The sequence below is a fragment of the Piliocolobus tephrosceles genome, chromosome 3 (genome assembly GCF_002776525.5).
Source record: "Piliocolobus tephrosceles isolate RC106 chromosome 3, ASM277652v3, whole genome shotgun sequence".
Classification (NCBI taxonomy): domain Eukaryota; kingdom Metazoa; phylum Chordata; class Mammalia; order Primates; family Cercopithecidae; genus Piliocolobus; species Piliocolobus tephrosceles.
The window spans coordinates 13,535,067-13,552,821 of record NC_045436.1 but is presented as its reverse complement, the minus strand read 5'-3'; the positions used below and the strand labels follow the sequence as shown (position 1 = coordinate 13,552,821).

General features: G+C 36.3%; 1 protein-coding gene across 2 annotated transcripts in view; it reads right to left on the bottom strand.

Annotated features, from left to right (window-relative positions):
• The window catches only part of ASB5 (ankyrin repeat and SOCS box containing 5), a 67,905-nt gene that overhangs the window by 19,673 nt on the left and 30,477 nt on the right, over nucleotides 1-17,755 (bottom strand). Inside the window, exon 1 of one of the 2 annotated variants that reach the window (XM_023226857.1) lies at nucleotides 7,320-7,551. The exons of the other annotated variant lie outside the window; for it this stretch is intronic. Within the exon in view, the coding sequence (XP_023082625.1) occupies nucleotides 7,320-7,356 (37 nt within the window). The 5' untranslated portion in view covers nucleotides 7,357-7,551. Of the gene's footprint in view, nucleotides 1-7,319; nucleotides 7,552-17,755 lie in introns of those variants that run through there. 2 annotated transcript variants of the gene reach the window in all.

The window sequence follows — 17,755 nt, the reverse complement described above, 5'->3', positions numbered from 1 at the left end:
CTCGAATAAAATCCAAGCCTTTGTCATGACCTATGAACTCTCCAGGCTCTGATCTCGGGTTCTACCCACTTTTTCCTAGGCCTATCATCCTCATCCAGCCATACTGGCCTCCTTGTTTTTCCTTACACAACCTTCTGTTTGCTGTTTCTGAAGTACTCCTTTCTGAGACACACATCACTTGTTCTCTGACTTCAGTGCTCCCTGAAATATCAGCTTATCAGAGAGGCCTTCTTGACAACCTTCTGTTAGAAAGTCCTCCCTGTCCCTTCCCTAACATTCATTCTTTGTCTCCTTTCCCTGCTCTACTTTTCTTCTCAGCACTTATCACTAGAATGTTAGACTTTAGAAAGCGAGACTCAGTTGATTTCATTCATTACCATATCCTCAATATCTAGCACATGACTGTTTGTTTGTTGCATGAATGAGTGCTCAGAGTCACATGATCACACCCAAATTCATTAGAACCTTGTCTGAGCGGCCATATGGAGCTTTGTAATGAGGTTAAAATCAAGGGCTGTGAAAGGAGACATACCTGAATTGGACTCCTGACTCCATCACATATTGGCTAACTCCGTTTCTTAACATTGCTAAGTTTCAGTTTCCTCATCTATAAAATGGGGGCAATTGTATTTACATATTCTAGCTGTTCTAAGGGTTACATGGACATGAGAAGTGTCTAACACAAAGTGTATTCTTAAGAAAGTCAATGTTATTATTTCCATTGCATTAGGACTTAGGGCAATTAAATGACTTGCCCCAAGTTATAAACAATAACTGACAAAGCGAGGAAGCAAACGCGGTTCTTTTGAACATCCAGTTGAAATTTTAGGGTACAATATTCTTTTCAACCCTAGAACTCATAGGGCACTTGGTAGACTGTTAATCCCTAATGAGTCCGTCATAAATATAACTAACTGACTACACAAGTGAAGAGTTACTTCAATAAAAGGAAGAATTGTGGAATTGTGTTTTCTATATTTTCATATAATAATATGTATATTTGAAATAGTAGCAAAACACAGCAATACAGTACTATTAGCTGTAATGCCATATTGATTATAAAAGTTGTGCATTAAATAAATGAAATTTAAAATACACAAGAAATCATAATGCTTGTTTCTAAATACAACCATTACAGACATTTTAGGGTGTATCTTTCCAACTTTTTTCTAAAATCACACATTTTTTAATCAAGATACAATCATACTGTTCATAATGTTTTTAACCGATTTGTTTCATTTAAAATTATCTCATGGTCATTGTTCTATGTGAAAAAATATAGTTCTACCACAAGTGATTATGATATATTGATATGTACCTTAATCATATAGCTAGAGCATTATGTATATATTTATTTAATTATCAAATGATGTTTAGGTGGCTTTTAATTTTGGGAAATCAAACATTATTACTTATCTTTGTGAATAATTATCTGCTTAGGGTAAATTCCTAAAATTTTGACACATACCATCAAATTACCTCCAGCAAGACTGATCCTATTTACATTCTCATTAATAGCACTGGGAAAATGTAAAGCTAAATCTAGTGAAAGTTTGCTAAGACTTGTCTTTTTTCTCCTTTTAAATCAAAGCATGGGGGCATTTTTTTTATTACATTTTTTTCTTCTTCTTTTTTTAAGAGACAGAATCTTGCTGTCATCCAGACTGCAGGGCAGTGATGTGATCAGGGCTCACTGCAGCCTTCAAATCAGGCTCAAGCAATCCTCCTGCCTCAGCCTTCTGAGTCACTGGAATAACAGGTATGTGCCACTAGGACTGGCTCTATATTTTCAGTATATTTAAGCCATGTCAAAGAAAATTGTATACAAAATTAGATTTTTAACATAAAATAATAGCTTATTTTCAACTTCCTTTAGAGTCTCTATCTGCATTGAAGATATGTGAGATTCATCCAGGTGAATTAGTTAATTCTTTTTTTAATTTTTGCCATTGTCACAGTTCTATTATCTTGCTAATGCCTGTGATTTAGGGCATAGTTAGGTAATTTACCCTTCATTTAAGAAATGACGGGATTGTCTTTATTTCTATAACAACTGCATTCCTTCTGGACTTTAAGGACCATGAAATGATGAGACTATTTATTGCTGTTCTCCGCCTCTAGCACAGTGCCTAGCACACAGTCAGCACTGGATGGGCATTTGTTGGATAGTTGAATGTCTTCTTTGTAGTCAACCACTTTTTTCCGTGCTGGTGTATTTCTCAATTTTGTTGTGAATTATGTTTTTAAAAAGTAACAAAAAGGACATGTGTATTGGGGTGGGGAGTAGGGATCCAGTTACTTTCTCAATCTTTGAAAGCAATTATAGTGTTTTAATTTATTTGAAAATATGCTTTGTATGTTTGAAAAACATAATCATTTATAATAACATTCTTTGAGCTCTAGCTATTACATAGTAAATGTAACTTACAATCTTGGGGGGCAGGAGTCATTTTATCTTGAATCTGCATTTTCAACACTTAAATCAATCACCTATCATACTGGTGTTCTACTGAAACTTATGCAAATGTATGCATATTCCTTTTTAAAAATAATTCCTCCTCTTTGGTACTGTGCTCATTCTCCTTTATATCTTTCATATTTTTCTATCATTATAATTAATGACTTCATGTCGGAACACTTTAAGGAAGTTGTTCTATTCATTTACTTGCCTAAATCATCCTCCTACTTGATGTCTAATTTACATGATTTAAAATTTCCAAATTGCCTGTAAACAGTCTTTTCCTGCTTAATAGCATCTTTCCTTGTTTCCATACCAACTTAGAAACACCTGCTGAGACAGAAAGGTAAACAAGCCAGCGTCTAAGAGTTTGCAGTAATGTTTAATATACAGTCACAAAAATGAGTCAGCCGATGCAGTTTCCATACACGAAAAGGCGAGAATACAGAGCAGTCCTTTGCCATGCCATACATGTACATTTCAATGCACATTCTGGAAAGCACCCGCAGTTTAAAGTCAGTATTTGCAAAACAGGCCAATATGGTTTATTTCAGGACACCGACAGATTTGAAATGGCTGCTATACTAACCTTGACTGGTCAGAATACCCCAGCCAGCTTTTCGTTTAGAAGAACATTCCTCTATACTCGCTAGCCTTCTTTTCGTGAGGATCTGCTTAATGCAGTTCATTTCAACAGCAATATCTGCGGACATAGTTTGGTTGACGTTTTTTGTCTGTGACAGCCAGGTGTCATAACTGCAAGTGTTCTAGCAAGAAGGAGTATCAGTGTCTGGATTTCTAACTATTTTTTCCTTCCCTTCAGACTTTCACAGAGGTTCCTGTGTGCTAACTTGAGAATGTCTTCAAAATTGAACTCTATTCATAAGCACTTGGAGCAGGGCGGGTAGGTGGAATGTGGGGGATGGGCCAGAAATGCTGGAGCATTTTCTATTTTTAAAGCAGAGACATACTGCAGCCGGAAGTCTTTAACTGTTTGTGTGATATAGAAAGTAAAAAGTGGGTATAATTGCTTTTCTTAGTCGAAACAGGATAGAAATTAGTTCTATCATTAAAAGATAAGAGCCTATTTAAATAACTTACAAATCAATCAAATGTAAAACTGCCTGTTGATAATGACTGCAGACAGAATATTGCAGTCAGAAAGCTCAGTAGAGATCAGTGACTAGGTTAGCCTTTCTCCTTCATCCTCAGATGCAAGTATGAGATGTGCATTAGGGCTGGGCACGGTGGCTCACGCCTGTAATCCCAGCACTTTGGGAAGCCGAGGCAGGCAGAGCACTGAGGTCAGGGGTTAGAGACCAGCGTGGCCAACGTGGTGAAACCCCGTCTCTACTAAAAATACAAAAATTAGCTGGACATGGGGACAGGGCGCCTATAGTCCCAGCTACTTGGAAGGTTGAGGCAGGAGAATCACTTGAACCTGGGAGGCAGAGATCGCACCACTGCACTCCAGCCTGAGTGACAGAGGGAGACTCCGTCTCAAAAAAAAAAAAAAAAAAAAAATCACGTTACGGTCAGCTGGTAGCCAGCTCATGTTTTCATTTTGCAAGGATCTAAGTTTAGAATTGGCTTCAGTACAAAATCACAGTCCTCTTATTTATATAGGCACAGCTCACTATTGTGATTTTTCTAGAGGTCATTTCTAAATCAAAAGACGTCAGCAGTCAATTTAAATACAGCTGAGATTGTTCACCCTAAAAGGCAGAGGAAAGGGTAGTTGGCAAGATGAGAGGAAAAACCAAACATGTGCCTGGTATTTTTTGCTGGCCTATAAAGTTGAAAAAGGCACACAGTCTATGATGGAATCAAGAGCAGTGACCGAACTATGATAGGACTCCAAGGATTAAGTGAGCTAGTGATCACGTTACAGAGTATTAACATACTGAAGTCTGCCTTGCTGAAATATGGTGACAGATTCTGTTATCTGTCTTTTTTCATCAGTATTTGTAAGGCTCTACCTTCTTCTAGTATATAAAAGGAAAAAGAATTACTGGGGATATTGTCTTCATGTAACAAGCAAGAGAAAAAAATTACGACTATAATTCTTTCCTAGGTACTAACCTATTAACATTTGCTGCCATATTACGTTGCCAATGTTTACCTCAAGTTATCACTAGTGAATACCATGCATATCTTTTCCTTATCTTGAATTAAGTTCTAATCCTACCAGCTGTTTGTCTGATCTGGGGCAAGTAGCTTAATGACACCAAAGTTTCCTTCTCTATAAAATGAGGAGCTTGGATGTGACCAGATTCTATGACTAACACACAAAGGGTAAGAGAGTGCGTGAGCTGTAGACATATTATATGACCACAGAAGAGGCTAGATATTCCCAGTGAAACTGAAACTCAGAGCCAGCTTGGCCCAGGCTATTTGTATGGGTGGTACATTACTAGGTGAAGTGAGAAAAGACTGAAGGGGCCTATGCAGTCCAGTGTATTTACATGAAGCAATTGTCATTCCCCACTGGCTCTTTGTCGCCTGGTTTGTACTCATAAGGGTAGTACGGTAATCTACACAAACCATACAGTAAAAGTAAATTTTAATTTTGGTTTAAAATTAAATTAATTAAAATGTTCAATTTTAAGCTTATGCTCATTATTCTGTAACAACAAAAGCTTTATGCTTTTGAATAATGCATATTCCTACAGAATGCATAATAATGCATAATAATATTCCTACAGAATATATGTAGGAAGTTTTATCATAAGTATTGTGACAATTTTTGTTTTATCATCAGTACTGTGACAATGGTTGTTCTGAAAACAATTTTAGACACCGTGTATTATAATGATCTATTTCTATGTCTCCCCCACTGGGTTGGGTACTCTGATCACAGAGATTGAGAATATACCGCTGTTACTGCACAGGTCTAAGTACTGTATCTCTTAAGCCATGGGCACTAGAAGAGTTGTTAAAGAGTAATTTGAATATGGAATTTCCTAGAATGCTTTAAGAAGGCTTTCCGTAGTCCTTAATGGTAGTAAACAAATTTCCAGGGCAGTGGAGAAAAAAGAAGCCAATGGATTTGAGCATAACTCACACTTATTGAACTGGGAAAGATGTGCTGGGCTTCAGGAGAAGCCTTAGTCCACAAATCCATCAAATGTAAAATTGCCTGTTTATAATGACTGCAGACAGAATATTGCAGCCAGAAAGCTCAATTTGTGAACTAAGGAGAACCTATCAATACTTAATTCTTTTAAAAATTTAAAATGGATCAAAAGCAAAAGTAATTTTTTAAAATGACTCCATGGAATTGGAGGAAAATGGTATATGGTTAATTCACTAGAAAATGACAAGGAACAGAAGAGTGAATAGACCGAGTGTCCTCAGTGTATGTTCTGTGTGCTCAGCTGTATGGATTCATTAAAAAGAAATGCACAGTGAGTGAATGTGTTAGGGACAGAATTGTTTAAATGCTGGATAGCTATGATTGTACATATAAGAGAGCACTGCAAAATCTCGAGATATCTAGAAGAACAGTAAGCCATATGAGTGGGCAGAAGTTTTAAAGAGAGCCAGTATCAGATAAAACACTAGGAAAATAATAAAAATTACATTCTACAGAAGATAATGGACTCTGAATTATTATGGCTCAGAAAAAGCATCTACGATATACCATAGATGAGGGATGGCCTAATGTTACTACGGACAAGGACTAAAATAAAATATTAAACCTTGTAGGATATGAAACAAAGGCAATTCTATCCACCCGCCTCAGCCTCCCAAAGTGCAGGGACTATTGTATTTCCATTTTAACCATTGCTAATGTCCCTGAAAACACAGGGACCTGTGTCTGGTTTGGTCACTAATCCTCAGTGGGAAAGTGATGTTTAAGCTGGAAAACTTTCAAAGAAGGGCACTGGAAACCATCAAAGACATGAAGACACTTCTGCAGCAGAGAAATCTTAATACTTTTAGATGTTTCAAACTGGAAAGTTGAAATCTAAGAGTCATTATGACAGAAAGCTACATAATTATGGAAGGCATAGTTAACAGTGAATAAACGTTTTCAAGAAATTCTGAAAAACTGGAAAGCAAGATCACCTTCTGACAATTTTTAAGGCTAAAAAATTGGGGACACAAATTTAGCTTTTCTGACTTACACAACCAATCACAAACTTAGAGAGCTCACTGCTTCCAAGAAGTGGTATTTAGATAAGTTAACAAATGAGTGATCCACAGATATGGATTTTTGAGGGTGTATTCCAGAGTTTGGGAACTTAAAAGTAATTGTTACTCCACTGTCAGAAAAAGAACATTAGGGTAAATATATTCCTGCCTGAATCTGGGTTGGCGGTTTTCCCCATTTTTTACTACAAAAATTTCAAACATATATGCATATCCATACACAGTGTCAACAATTATCAACTTACAGTTAGTCTTGTTTCATCTATAACTCACCCCCTTCCCCACAAAAACTCCTAGGATTATTTTGAGGCCAATCTCAGTATATAATTTCATCCATAAATAGTTTAGTACTATCTCTAAAAGATGAGTATTCTTCATAATTATAACCACAATATCATAATCACAAAAACAGCAATACCATAATATTAACAAGTACAGGTTGGTAATTTTTATTTTCTGAAGAGCAGCTCAGTTCACAGACTGCCTTCAATAATGATACGTAAGTTGATATAACTTTTAAGTCCTTTATCTCAGGGCAAAAGTCTGTGATCATCTTTTCATTTCTGAATGTCTTTTTAAAAGTGTAAGACTCCTATCCTTAGAAAAAATGAATGTTTACTCCAAAATTACTATTAAGGGCTCACTAAGTAAAAAATAAAAGCTTCTCTCTAAATCACCACAAAGAAATCCTAAGGTTTTCTTTTACCTGTTAGTGCCAAATTTCCACCATTGCAAAGACGCATCTGGAACGGGCCATTATTCAGTTCTCAGAGGTTGTGTTGCTTTGGGTTTCTTCACAAGGCCATGCACTCATACAACCTTTAGGAGTCATGTCTGAGCTCAGTTCTTGCTCCATTTTATTTTTTATTCTACTTTACTTAAACATGAGTACCTAAATCTGTTGGCCTAGTGGTAGTGAGTGAGGGCAGATGAGGTCTGAGGGTAAGCCTGACATAAGCATCTTGGAAAAAAAAATGAGCAGTTGTTATCCAACAGTTAACCTTTGTTTCAAGGGTCATTCATTTCTTGTATAAAGGTTGCTGGGAAACTACAGATGTCAGTCTTGTGCTGTGCGATGTCTCCTCTCCTACAGGAGAGAATGGAGTGGTTAGGAAAGGTTACAAGAGTCTGAAAAAAATTACAATGAGAGAAAATATGGGTGGAAGTGAGTGGTTGGGATTGAATGGTTAGGTAAAGGATACAACGCTCTGAAAAATCATAATTTGAGAAAATATGATTGAGATCATTACAAAACCACACGTTTACCATCAGGGCCTAAATACTATGGTGAACGATATTTTATTAGTATGTGTGTGCAAGGCTTTGAGAATAAATGTTATATAAGAAGGCCTTTTCAACTTTACCAACTTTGATACAAGTAAAAACACTGTAAGCATAGTATAAAATCCAATTAAATATAGTTTAAAATAATAATGTCATATGGTTTCACGAAATATATTTTTATTATAGATCCTGAAACAAAATGATAAACGGCTTCTGTTGAGGAAAATATATCTGTTCCCAATATCCAGGATACTGAACCAACAATAAAGATTACTTTTCCTTTAGCTGTTACTTAAGGATGATTTCTATCCCACTCAAATGTTTGTCAATACTGAGAGCTAAAGGTTCTCAAAATGTTTAAAATATCTTGTATAATGTTAGAAAAGGTATTCCTGCTTTGGGAATATTTTAAACTACACTGAATAAGATTGATGATTTTTTTAAGGCACAAATAATCCCTCCATGAATAAATAAATAGTAAAGTACAATTTTAATTCAAAATATCTAAATCCTTAAATCATGACGGACCATCATAAACTGTACCAAGGTTTATTAATTTTTATTTGTGTAATGAATGAACGAGTTGAAATGTCAATCATTCGTTTACCCATTCGCTCAATATGTATCAGGTGTCTAACATGTTTTATGTCCTGGGAACACACAGGTGAAAATAGTTGCTGCCCAGTTGAACCCTAAGCTCTTGGGAGACTTTTAGAATTGCGTGAACCTTAATCAAGCCATCCTCGTAAGCCTGAGAGTCAAAGGTTCTCAGAGTCATGACAAACTTAGCAAATTCCCATAGTTAGGTTGTAGGGATGGCCCCTTAACTGCTAACATTGTCCATAAAATATTTGATTTACATATCATTTTCACTGATGGTAAATAAATCGTGGTAGCACCCTAAAACAGTGAGTCCTAAAACAGAGGGCATGACTTTATTATAGACAGTACATTTTTATACTAAGATTTTTATGAAGCACAAAAGAATTCTGTGGAAAAGGAAAGCAAAAACTACTTTTGCTATTGTTATCCTTAACATGGTATCCTTGAAAGCCTTTGGTTGGCATGTAAACTGTGAAATTAACAAATTTTGGCCGGGTGTGGTAGCTCAGGCCTGTAATCTCAGTACTTTGGGAGGCTGAGTCAGGCAGATCACCTGAAGTCAAGAGTTTGACACTAACGTGATCAACATGGTGAAACCCCGTCTCTACTAAAAATACAAAAAGTAGCTGGACAAGGTGGTACATGCCTGTCATCCCAGCTACTCAGGAGGCTGAGATATGCAAATCACTTGAACCGGGAGGTAGAGGTTGCAGTGAGCTGAGATCGTGCCACTGCACTCCAGCCTGAGCGACAGAGGAAGACTCTGTTTCAAAAAAACAAGACAATGACAACAAAACACAAAAATATTTCACGTCTTTGATATGAAAAATATTAAAAAGAAAGATGTCATTGCAAAGAAAAAAATTAAACAAGCAAAAATCTAACCAAAAATATTGATTCTATTTTTGAAAACAGGACTTGACCTTTCTGCAGATTTCTGCTGAACATATAATAAGAAAATATACACTTCTTAAAAATGCCAATTTTATTTGTAACCAAGATGCACAGCAATAAAAGTAGCTCTCATTGATGTCACGTCTTATAAATTTCACCTGCATCAGCAGTTTACCTACATTTGATATAACAAATGACTTTACAGTAGAGCTATAAACAGAACCATTTATTCCCCTATAGGATAGTTGTTAGGAGCCTTAGCCCTGCAATCATACTGCCAATGGTGGGTCCATATCCCAGTTCAATCAAATATTGAATTTGTTACCTAAAAAAATTACTTAATTTCTTTGTGCTTTCATTTCATTATCTGGAAAATAAGGTTAACAATAGCACCTACCTCACAGAATTTGTGATTAATACATAACTGTAGAATTAGTACATTAATCAGAACACTGCCTGGTACACAGCCAGTCCTCAATTAATGTTAGCTTATGGCATTATTCCTATCGGTGGTATAATGTAGATATAAATGCACCATTCATGCTTTCTTCTCCTAATCTTGTCTTTCTACTGAGGGGTAAAGTTAAATAGCAAATTGAAAACTTACAACTCAAAAGCACTTTAGTTATTGGTAAACTCCACAAATGTTCATGGTTCATTGTTACTTGGTGCCTATGGTGTACACAAAACAGCATCTTGGCATACTAGAGTAAGTTTGTCCCTTTGTATGCAAAATAAAACAAAGAAGAAAACAAATAAAAGCAAGCAAGCAAACAAAACAGCCCATGAAAATGAAACAATGACCAAAAAACCCCACAACCTGAAGAGCTGTGGACTCAAAATACATCAAACCTATATCATGGGTGCGTCTACCCGTGGCAAAGAAATCAGTGCTGGTTGACATCATATAGTATAACAGACCAGCCATTTTCATGTAACAGTCCAAAAATTTAGAGAGGGAAAGTACTTCAAATAGTAGAAATAAGAAAATTAAAGAATAACGGGTCTGGAAGAAGCCACAGGTTTTGAAATAGTTTAAAGCAGCAGTACTCTGGAAGCACAGAACTCTCCAGAATGGCCTTCTCCACAGTCCCTGGGTTCTCAAAGGTGTTGCCAATGGTAATGAAGCCAGATGACAGTCCCCAGGTGCAGATTTCCTGGGTTGCTCGGTTGAATGAAGCACTTTTACTCAAGTTCTTCCCTGGATTAATTCCAGATTAACAGACAAAGGACTTAGTACAGTTTTTGGTAGTTAGTTAGTTTGTTTGTTTGTTCTGAGACGGAGTGTCGCTCTGTCTCCCAGGCTGGAGTGCAATGGCTCACTGCAAACTCCACCTCCCGGGTTCAAATGATTCTCCTGCCTCAGCCTCCTGAGTAGCTGAGATTACAGGCACGTGCCACCATGTCCGGCTAATTTTTGTTATTTTTAGTAAAGACGGGGTTTCACCATGATGGCCAGGCTGGTCTGGAACTCCTGATCTCGTGATCCGCCTGCCGCGGCCTCCCAAAGTGCTGGGATTACAGGCGTGAGCCACCGCGCCCAGTCAGTACAGTTCTTAGATGTATCATAATGTACTATCATATCTTATACTGAAAATGCCTTGATACATTAAATTGTCATTACCCCAAGGTTTTCAGATGTTGACGTGAAAGTGTGTATAATTTAATCCATTACTTCATCATGTCAATGTCTCTCCAAATTTTCTTTGACAATGTCTATATTCATTTATTTCCAATACCATCATACTTGAATCAAAGGCCTAGGCCAAGTTACCATTAGAGTATTTATATGTAATGGTTACTAACTATAATAGTTATTTTATATATATATATAACTATATGGATAATGGTTACTAACTTTTCTCTTCACATTCATTCTGGCCTTCGTCTAATCCATTCTTTCCTTATTCATTAGGTGATCTGTCTGAGATTTGCTTCAAAATAATCCCAAGGTAACTTTTACAGGTTTGATTGGGTTCTACAAAAACAACTTTATAGCTCCTAATAGAATATTATTCTTCTGCTCAATTAATGGGACAGGATGTTATTTAAAACAGGATACCTTACCACAACAGATTTCTTAGAAAGCTGATTTGCTGATGTTTTGTTTAAGATTTTGCAGCTATATTCATGAGTGAGATTGACCTATAATTTTCCTTCCTCGTAGTGACCTTTCATATTCTTGTAATGTATCAGTTAAGGTTTAATCACTCTGGATGTTACAGAACAAGAGATTTATTATACCCATTATACCTTCTACATTTGTAGAAGTTGATTAATAAGTCTGTTGTCTTTGTATCTGATATTGTGCTTAAAGTCCACATAGGTTGTCTGTCTGGCAGTCCGCAATAGAGCTGACTAAGAAATGGTCTGGGGAGAGCAAAGATGATTTCGAACTTATGGGGAAAAAAAATCAGGAATGTGTTTGTCTATCACCGTCTTTGTCCTCAATGATATAGACGACCTAAAGAGAAAACGGTGGCCTCCACCACAAAACTGCACATATACCTGGCCTGGGTCCTGGAAGGGTCAAGGGGGAAGATCTGGTGAGACCAGGACAAGTTTTACCTCTGTATGTTGCTAAATGACCAGTGACATGTGAAAACACCCACGGCACCTACACCAAATTTGGTACCCTACACCAAAATTCAGAATCCCAGTGGCAGCTTCCTCACACTGCCATCCAACTCTTACATTACCTGTTCTTCCGGCCAATCTCACTCAGAACAACACAAAAAGCAAAACAGATACAACATAACCAAGCTGACACAGTACGGAGCCACCACAGATGACAGGGTTAGTTATACTTCACTTCATGACAGGAGCTGGGGACTAGTCTCTTGTTTTCTCTATTATTGTGGTTCACATACTAGAAATATTTCCACCTGTAATGGTTGGTAGAAGTCACTAGTAAAATAATCTGCTTTTGGAGTTCTTTTGAGGAATTTTAAAAACTACTTATACATATACATACTTGAATTTACAACTATTTAAGTTCTGCCTTCTAAACTCAGCTTAGATCAGTTGTGTTATTTAGAAAATTGTCCACTTTGTCTTAATATTCAAAATTATTGGCATTATGTTGTTACATCATAATCACTTATTGTAAACATCTCAGTGATATCTGCTATTATATTCTCGTCCTAAATCCAGCTGTTATTTGCACCTCTTTGACAATGATAAGTTTGGACAGAGGTTTACTAATCGTACTAGTCCTTCAAAGAACCATCCTTTGGCTTTGTTGATTCTTCCTGTCTTCATTTTTCACTTTATTAATTTCTGCTTGCAGTTTTCTCATTTTCTTCATCAATTTGTGGAAAGTGATTGTTTTATTCTTTACATAATTTTGATTTCTTGACCTATGAGTTACTTTAAATTAATATCTTTTCTTAACTTCCGAATACATTTTTTTTTCTAATTACATTTTGTTAATAATTTCCCCATTAAAATTACTGAGGCCAGTTATATGTTCCAAATCAAAGGTCAGCAAATTATGGCTCATGGACCAAATTTAGCCTATCACCTGTTTTTGTAAATAAAAGTTTTATTGTAACAGAACTAAACTCAATTGTTTATGTATTATCTCTATTTTCTTTTACATAACATCTGCAAAGTTGAGACTGTTCTCAACTAGTCCCACAAAGTTGACCCAGGAGACTAAAATATTTACTCATTAATTTTTTACAGGAAAAGTTTGCTAACCTCTGGATTTTATAATATTAGTAATTTAAAATTAACTGAGACATGCTTTATGGTCCTGTGTATACTTAACTTTTACAGATGTTCAAAACGTCCATGAAAAGAATGAGGAATTCCATATATCAATTAGGTCTACCTTTTAAAATTACGCTACATGTTTATATAATGAGTGTGTTTGCTTAACCAATCAATGACTAAAATGATTCGATTAAAATTTTTTTCCTTAAAACTTAGGTCAATTTTTGAATGTTATATTTTAAAGCAATTATGTGAATAAGAATTGTTACAGCTTTTTAGTAAATTCAACCTCTTTTCATTATATAGTGGCATCTAGTAGTTTTTTCCTTTATTTTCACTTTTTAGTTTTTGGAGACAGGTCCCACTCTGTTGTAACCCATGCTGGAGTGCGGCAGTGTGATCTCGGCTCACGGCAACCTCCATCTCCCAGGTTCAAATGATCCTCCCGCCTCAGCCTCCTGAGTAACTGGGATTACAGGCATGCGCCACCATGCCTGGCTAATTTTTTGTATTTTTGGTAGAGATGGGGTTTCACAATGTTGCCCAGGCTGGTCTCAAACCCCTGAGCTCAAGCAATCTGCCTGCCTCAACCTCCCAAAATGCTGGAATTACAGGCATGAGCCATCGCAAGGCAGTTTTTTTTTTTTCCTTAAAGTCTTATTTTTCTCATATTAATACAACAACAGCACTTTTAGTTGGTATTTCCCTTGGGCACATCTTTCTTGATCCTTTTATTTTTAACCTTTCTGAATCCTTACGTTTTAGGCAGGTCATTTCTAAAAATATATTGCTAGACATTACAAAAATTCAATCTGAACATTGTAATCTTTTAACTGGAAAAACCATTCAATTTATAGCTATTTAATTGCTGATGTATTTTGGATTTATTTTTCCTACATTAGTTTTGTGCTTTGTATTTGACTCACCATTTCTATGTTTCTTTGCTCACTTTCTTTCGTTCTTTTAATTTTTTTATAATCCCATATTTCCCACTCCTACTCTGAATGATATATATTTATGATTTTCAAAACACTGTGCCTAAAATTGTATTCAGACTCAAGCATTAGGGACAGCTGGAATAAAATTATAGCCAGAAACTTGTCTACAGAAGGGACATCTTTCAAGTATAAGTTTGGGGTGATACATACTTCATACACCAAAGCACAAATCCATTGATGTACAGGGCATACCACATAAACCGCATTTACATGCATAGCTACATACACCTATAGCACTGAATAAAAACACTGCTGTTTTTAATAGGCCAATTACTGCTTCAATTTCTATGTATGATTTAAATCTGGAACAGCTGTTTGGAAACTCGACCTCACATCTAGTACAGGGAGGCACTGACTCTTCCTCTAACGGTGGCTATCTCTTTGATAGATCTCAATTTTATCCTACTACCAAGTGAAAATAGCCAAACTGTAAACAGTCATTTGAGTTAAGATGACCCAGGGGCTGGGCCTGGTGGTTCACACCTGTAATCCTAATACTTTTGGAGACCGAGGAGGTGGGAGGACTGCTTGGGACTGGTAGTTTGAGATCAGCCTGGGCAATATAGTGAGACCCCCATGTTTACAAAAAAAAAATTAAAAATTAGCTGGGCATGGTGACATGTGCCTGTAACCCCAGATACTCAGGATGTTGGGACTCATCCCGAGTAGCTGGGACTACAGGCACACTACAGGCTCAAGTCAGGAGGATCACTTGAGCCCAAAAGTTCAAGGCTACAGTGAGCTATGATTGCACCACTGCACTGCCACCTCGGCAACAGAGACCCTATCTCAACAGCAACAGCACCAATAACAAAAAGATGACCTAGGCCTCATCTCAGCCATCACCCTCTTTATAATCTGTCCCCTAAACCCAGCTCTTCAGGAATTTCCAGATAAACTTAATTATTCATTACCAGGAAGTGGTGAGATACATTATGAAGCTATGCAAATATAATGAAACACAAAGAAATCCCCCATATTGACATAGGGCTAATATCCAAAATCTACAAAGAACTTAAACAAATTTATGATAAAAAAATCAAACAACCCCATCAAAAAGTGGGGAAAGGATATGAACAGACACTTTTCAAAAGAAGACATTTATGCAGCCAACAGATACATGAAAAAATGCTCATCATCACTGGCCATCAGAGAAATGCAAATCAATCCCACAATGAGATACCATCTCACACCAGTGAGAATGGCAATCATTAAAAAGTCAGGAAACAACAGGTGCTGGAGAGGATGTGGAGAAATAGGAACACTGTTTCACTGTTGGTGGGACTGTAAACTAGTTCAACCATTGTGGAAGACAGTGTGGCAATTCCTCAAGGATCTAGAACTAGAAATACCATTTGACCCAGCCATCCCATTACTGGGTATATAACCAAAGGATTATAAATCATGCTACTATAAAGACACAGGCACAGGTATGTTGATTGTGGCACTATTCACAATAGCAAAGACTTGGAACCAACCCAAATGTCCATCAATGATAGACTGGATTAAGGAAATGTGGCACATATACACCATGGAATACTATGCAGCCATAAAAAAGGATGAGTTCGTGTCCTTTGTAGCGACATGGATGAAGCTGGAAACCATCACTCTAAGAAAACTATCACAAGAATAGGAAACCAAACACTGCATGTTCTCACTCATAGGTGGGAATTGAACAATGAGAACACTTGGGCACAGGGTGGGGAGCATCACACACTGGGGCCTGTCATGGGGTGGGAGGAGGGGGGAGGGATAGAATTAGGAGATATACCTAATGCGAATGACGAGTTAATGGGTGCAGCACACCAACATGGCACATGTAGATGTATGTAACAAACCTGCACATTGTGCACATGTACCCTGGAACTTAAAGTATACTTTTTAAAATTACACAGATTAAAAAAAAAAAAAGAAATCCCCCATATTGATCTTGGTGTAAAATTAGTAATGGTTATTTAACTTAGGCTAATTAGAACTTGCTGTATTGCTGTTAAAATATCAGAATTGGAAGAAGTGGGGGAAATGTTTTACTGTATTTAATTTTAACCATAAGGAGAAAGGCTTTTACAGCTACCCTAAGACTGTTTATGGGTCAAGAGATAATAGGGAGAAAGGAAGAAACATGCTATTCAATGAGATTTTCTGAGGCAATCTTCTATAAAGATTTTTAAAAATCTTATCTTAAGAAAAAGAAGAACCTTTCAGACCATCTATCAGGTACATGCAGTACATGTATTCAGGATGTAAGGAATGGACTCTGAAAGACAATTTCATTTAAACCAGTATCACAGCACTAGCCATGACCCCAGAGTATGAGCGTAGACAGTCCACACCACAGTGCAGTTGCTTATTTAGTGAGTTCAGGTGCTATGAACTGTTTCCCAGATGTTAAAGCTGAAACATGAACTACACCAATAATGATATGGGGAATGCTTTCTAAAAAAATGCATGTACAAAGCAAACTCTCCTCCGTATACTGAATGTCGAGATGTGTGCACAGCTCAAAGTGAGAAACTTCCTTAAGAATGGTAAGGAGTAGCTACAAAAACAAAACAGAAACCTTCAGAAGGCATGATGGTTAATGACAGAATGTTGAAGGCTTTCCCTCTCAATTGAGAAACAAGACTGAACACTCCCTACCACCAATCTATTCAACATCGTACAGGACGTTTTAATCCATAGAATAAAGAAAGAAGAAGAAATAAAATGGTATAACATTTAGAAAGGAAACAAAACTCTCATTATTCACAAATAATATAACTTTCCACATAAAAAATCCCTGTAGAACCCATAGATTCCTATTAGAATTAATAAGAGAGCTTAGAAAAGTTCTTTGGTATGAAGTTAATATACAAAAGTTAATGTACTTCTTTCTGCCCTTGACAAACAGGTTGAAAACATAAAAATTTACTAAGATATTATTTATGGTAGCATAAAACAATTTGTTACCTATGAATAAATCTAACAAATATATATAAGATCTTCCCAGGGATAATAAAACATTATTGGGAGACATTCAATAAAACCTATATAAATGAGAAACTATATCACATTTATGATTGAAAAACCAAGTATTACTAAGTTGTAAATTATTCTTCAAATAAATGATTTATAGGTTCAATGAATTCCAACAAAAATGCAACAAGCATTCTGTGAACCACAGAAATTACTTCTAAAATTGATACACAGAATTTCAAATTGCCAAGAATATCCAAAACTACGAAAAAATAGAAGAATGTGGGAGAGCTTGTTCTATGAAGACCTATTCTAAAGCTACAGAAATCAGTTTAGTATAGTATAGGTCCAGAGCAACGTAATTGATAAGAGCCCATAAACAGACTCATGCATGAATAAACGCTAGACTTACACAAACCGGGCACTGTAGTGACTGTAGATTATGAAATATAGAACCCACTTTCCAATACATGGTGTGAATATAATTGACTATGCATTTGGTGAAAAGTAGACTTAAACCATACAAAAAATTAATTTCAAGTGGATGAATTGCAAAGGAATACTTTAAGGATACGGAAAAAAATACTTCCATTACCTTGAAGTATCAAAAGATTTTTAAAATGAATTCCACAAAAAGTCTTAATTGAAGTGGAAAAAATTGATAAATGTGACTATTTTTAAATTAAGAGTT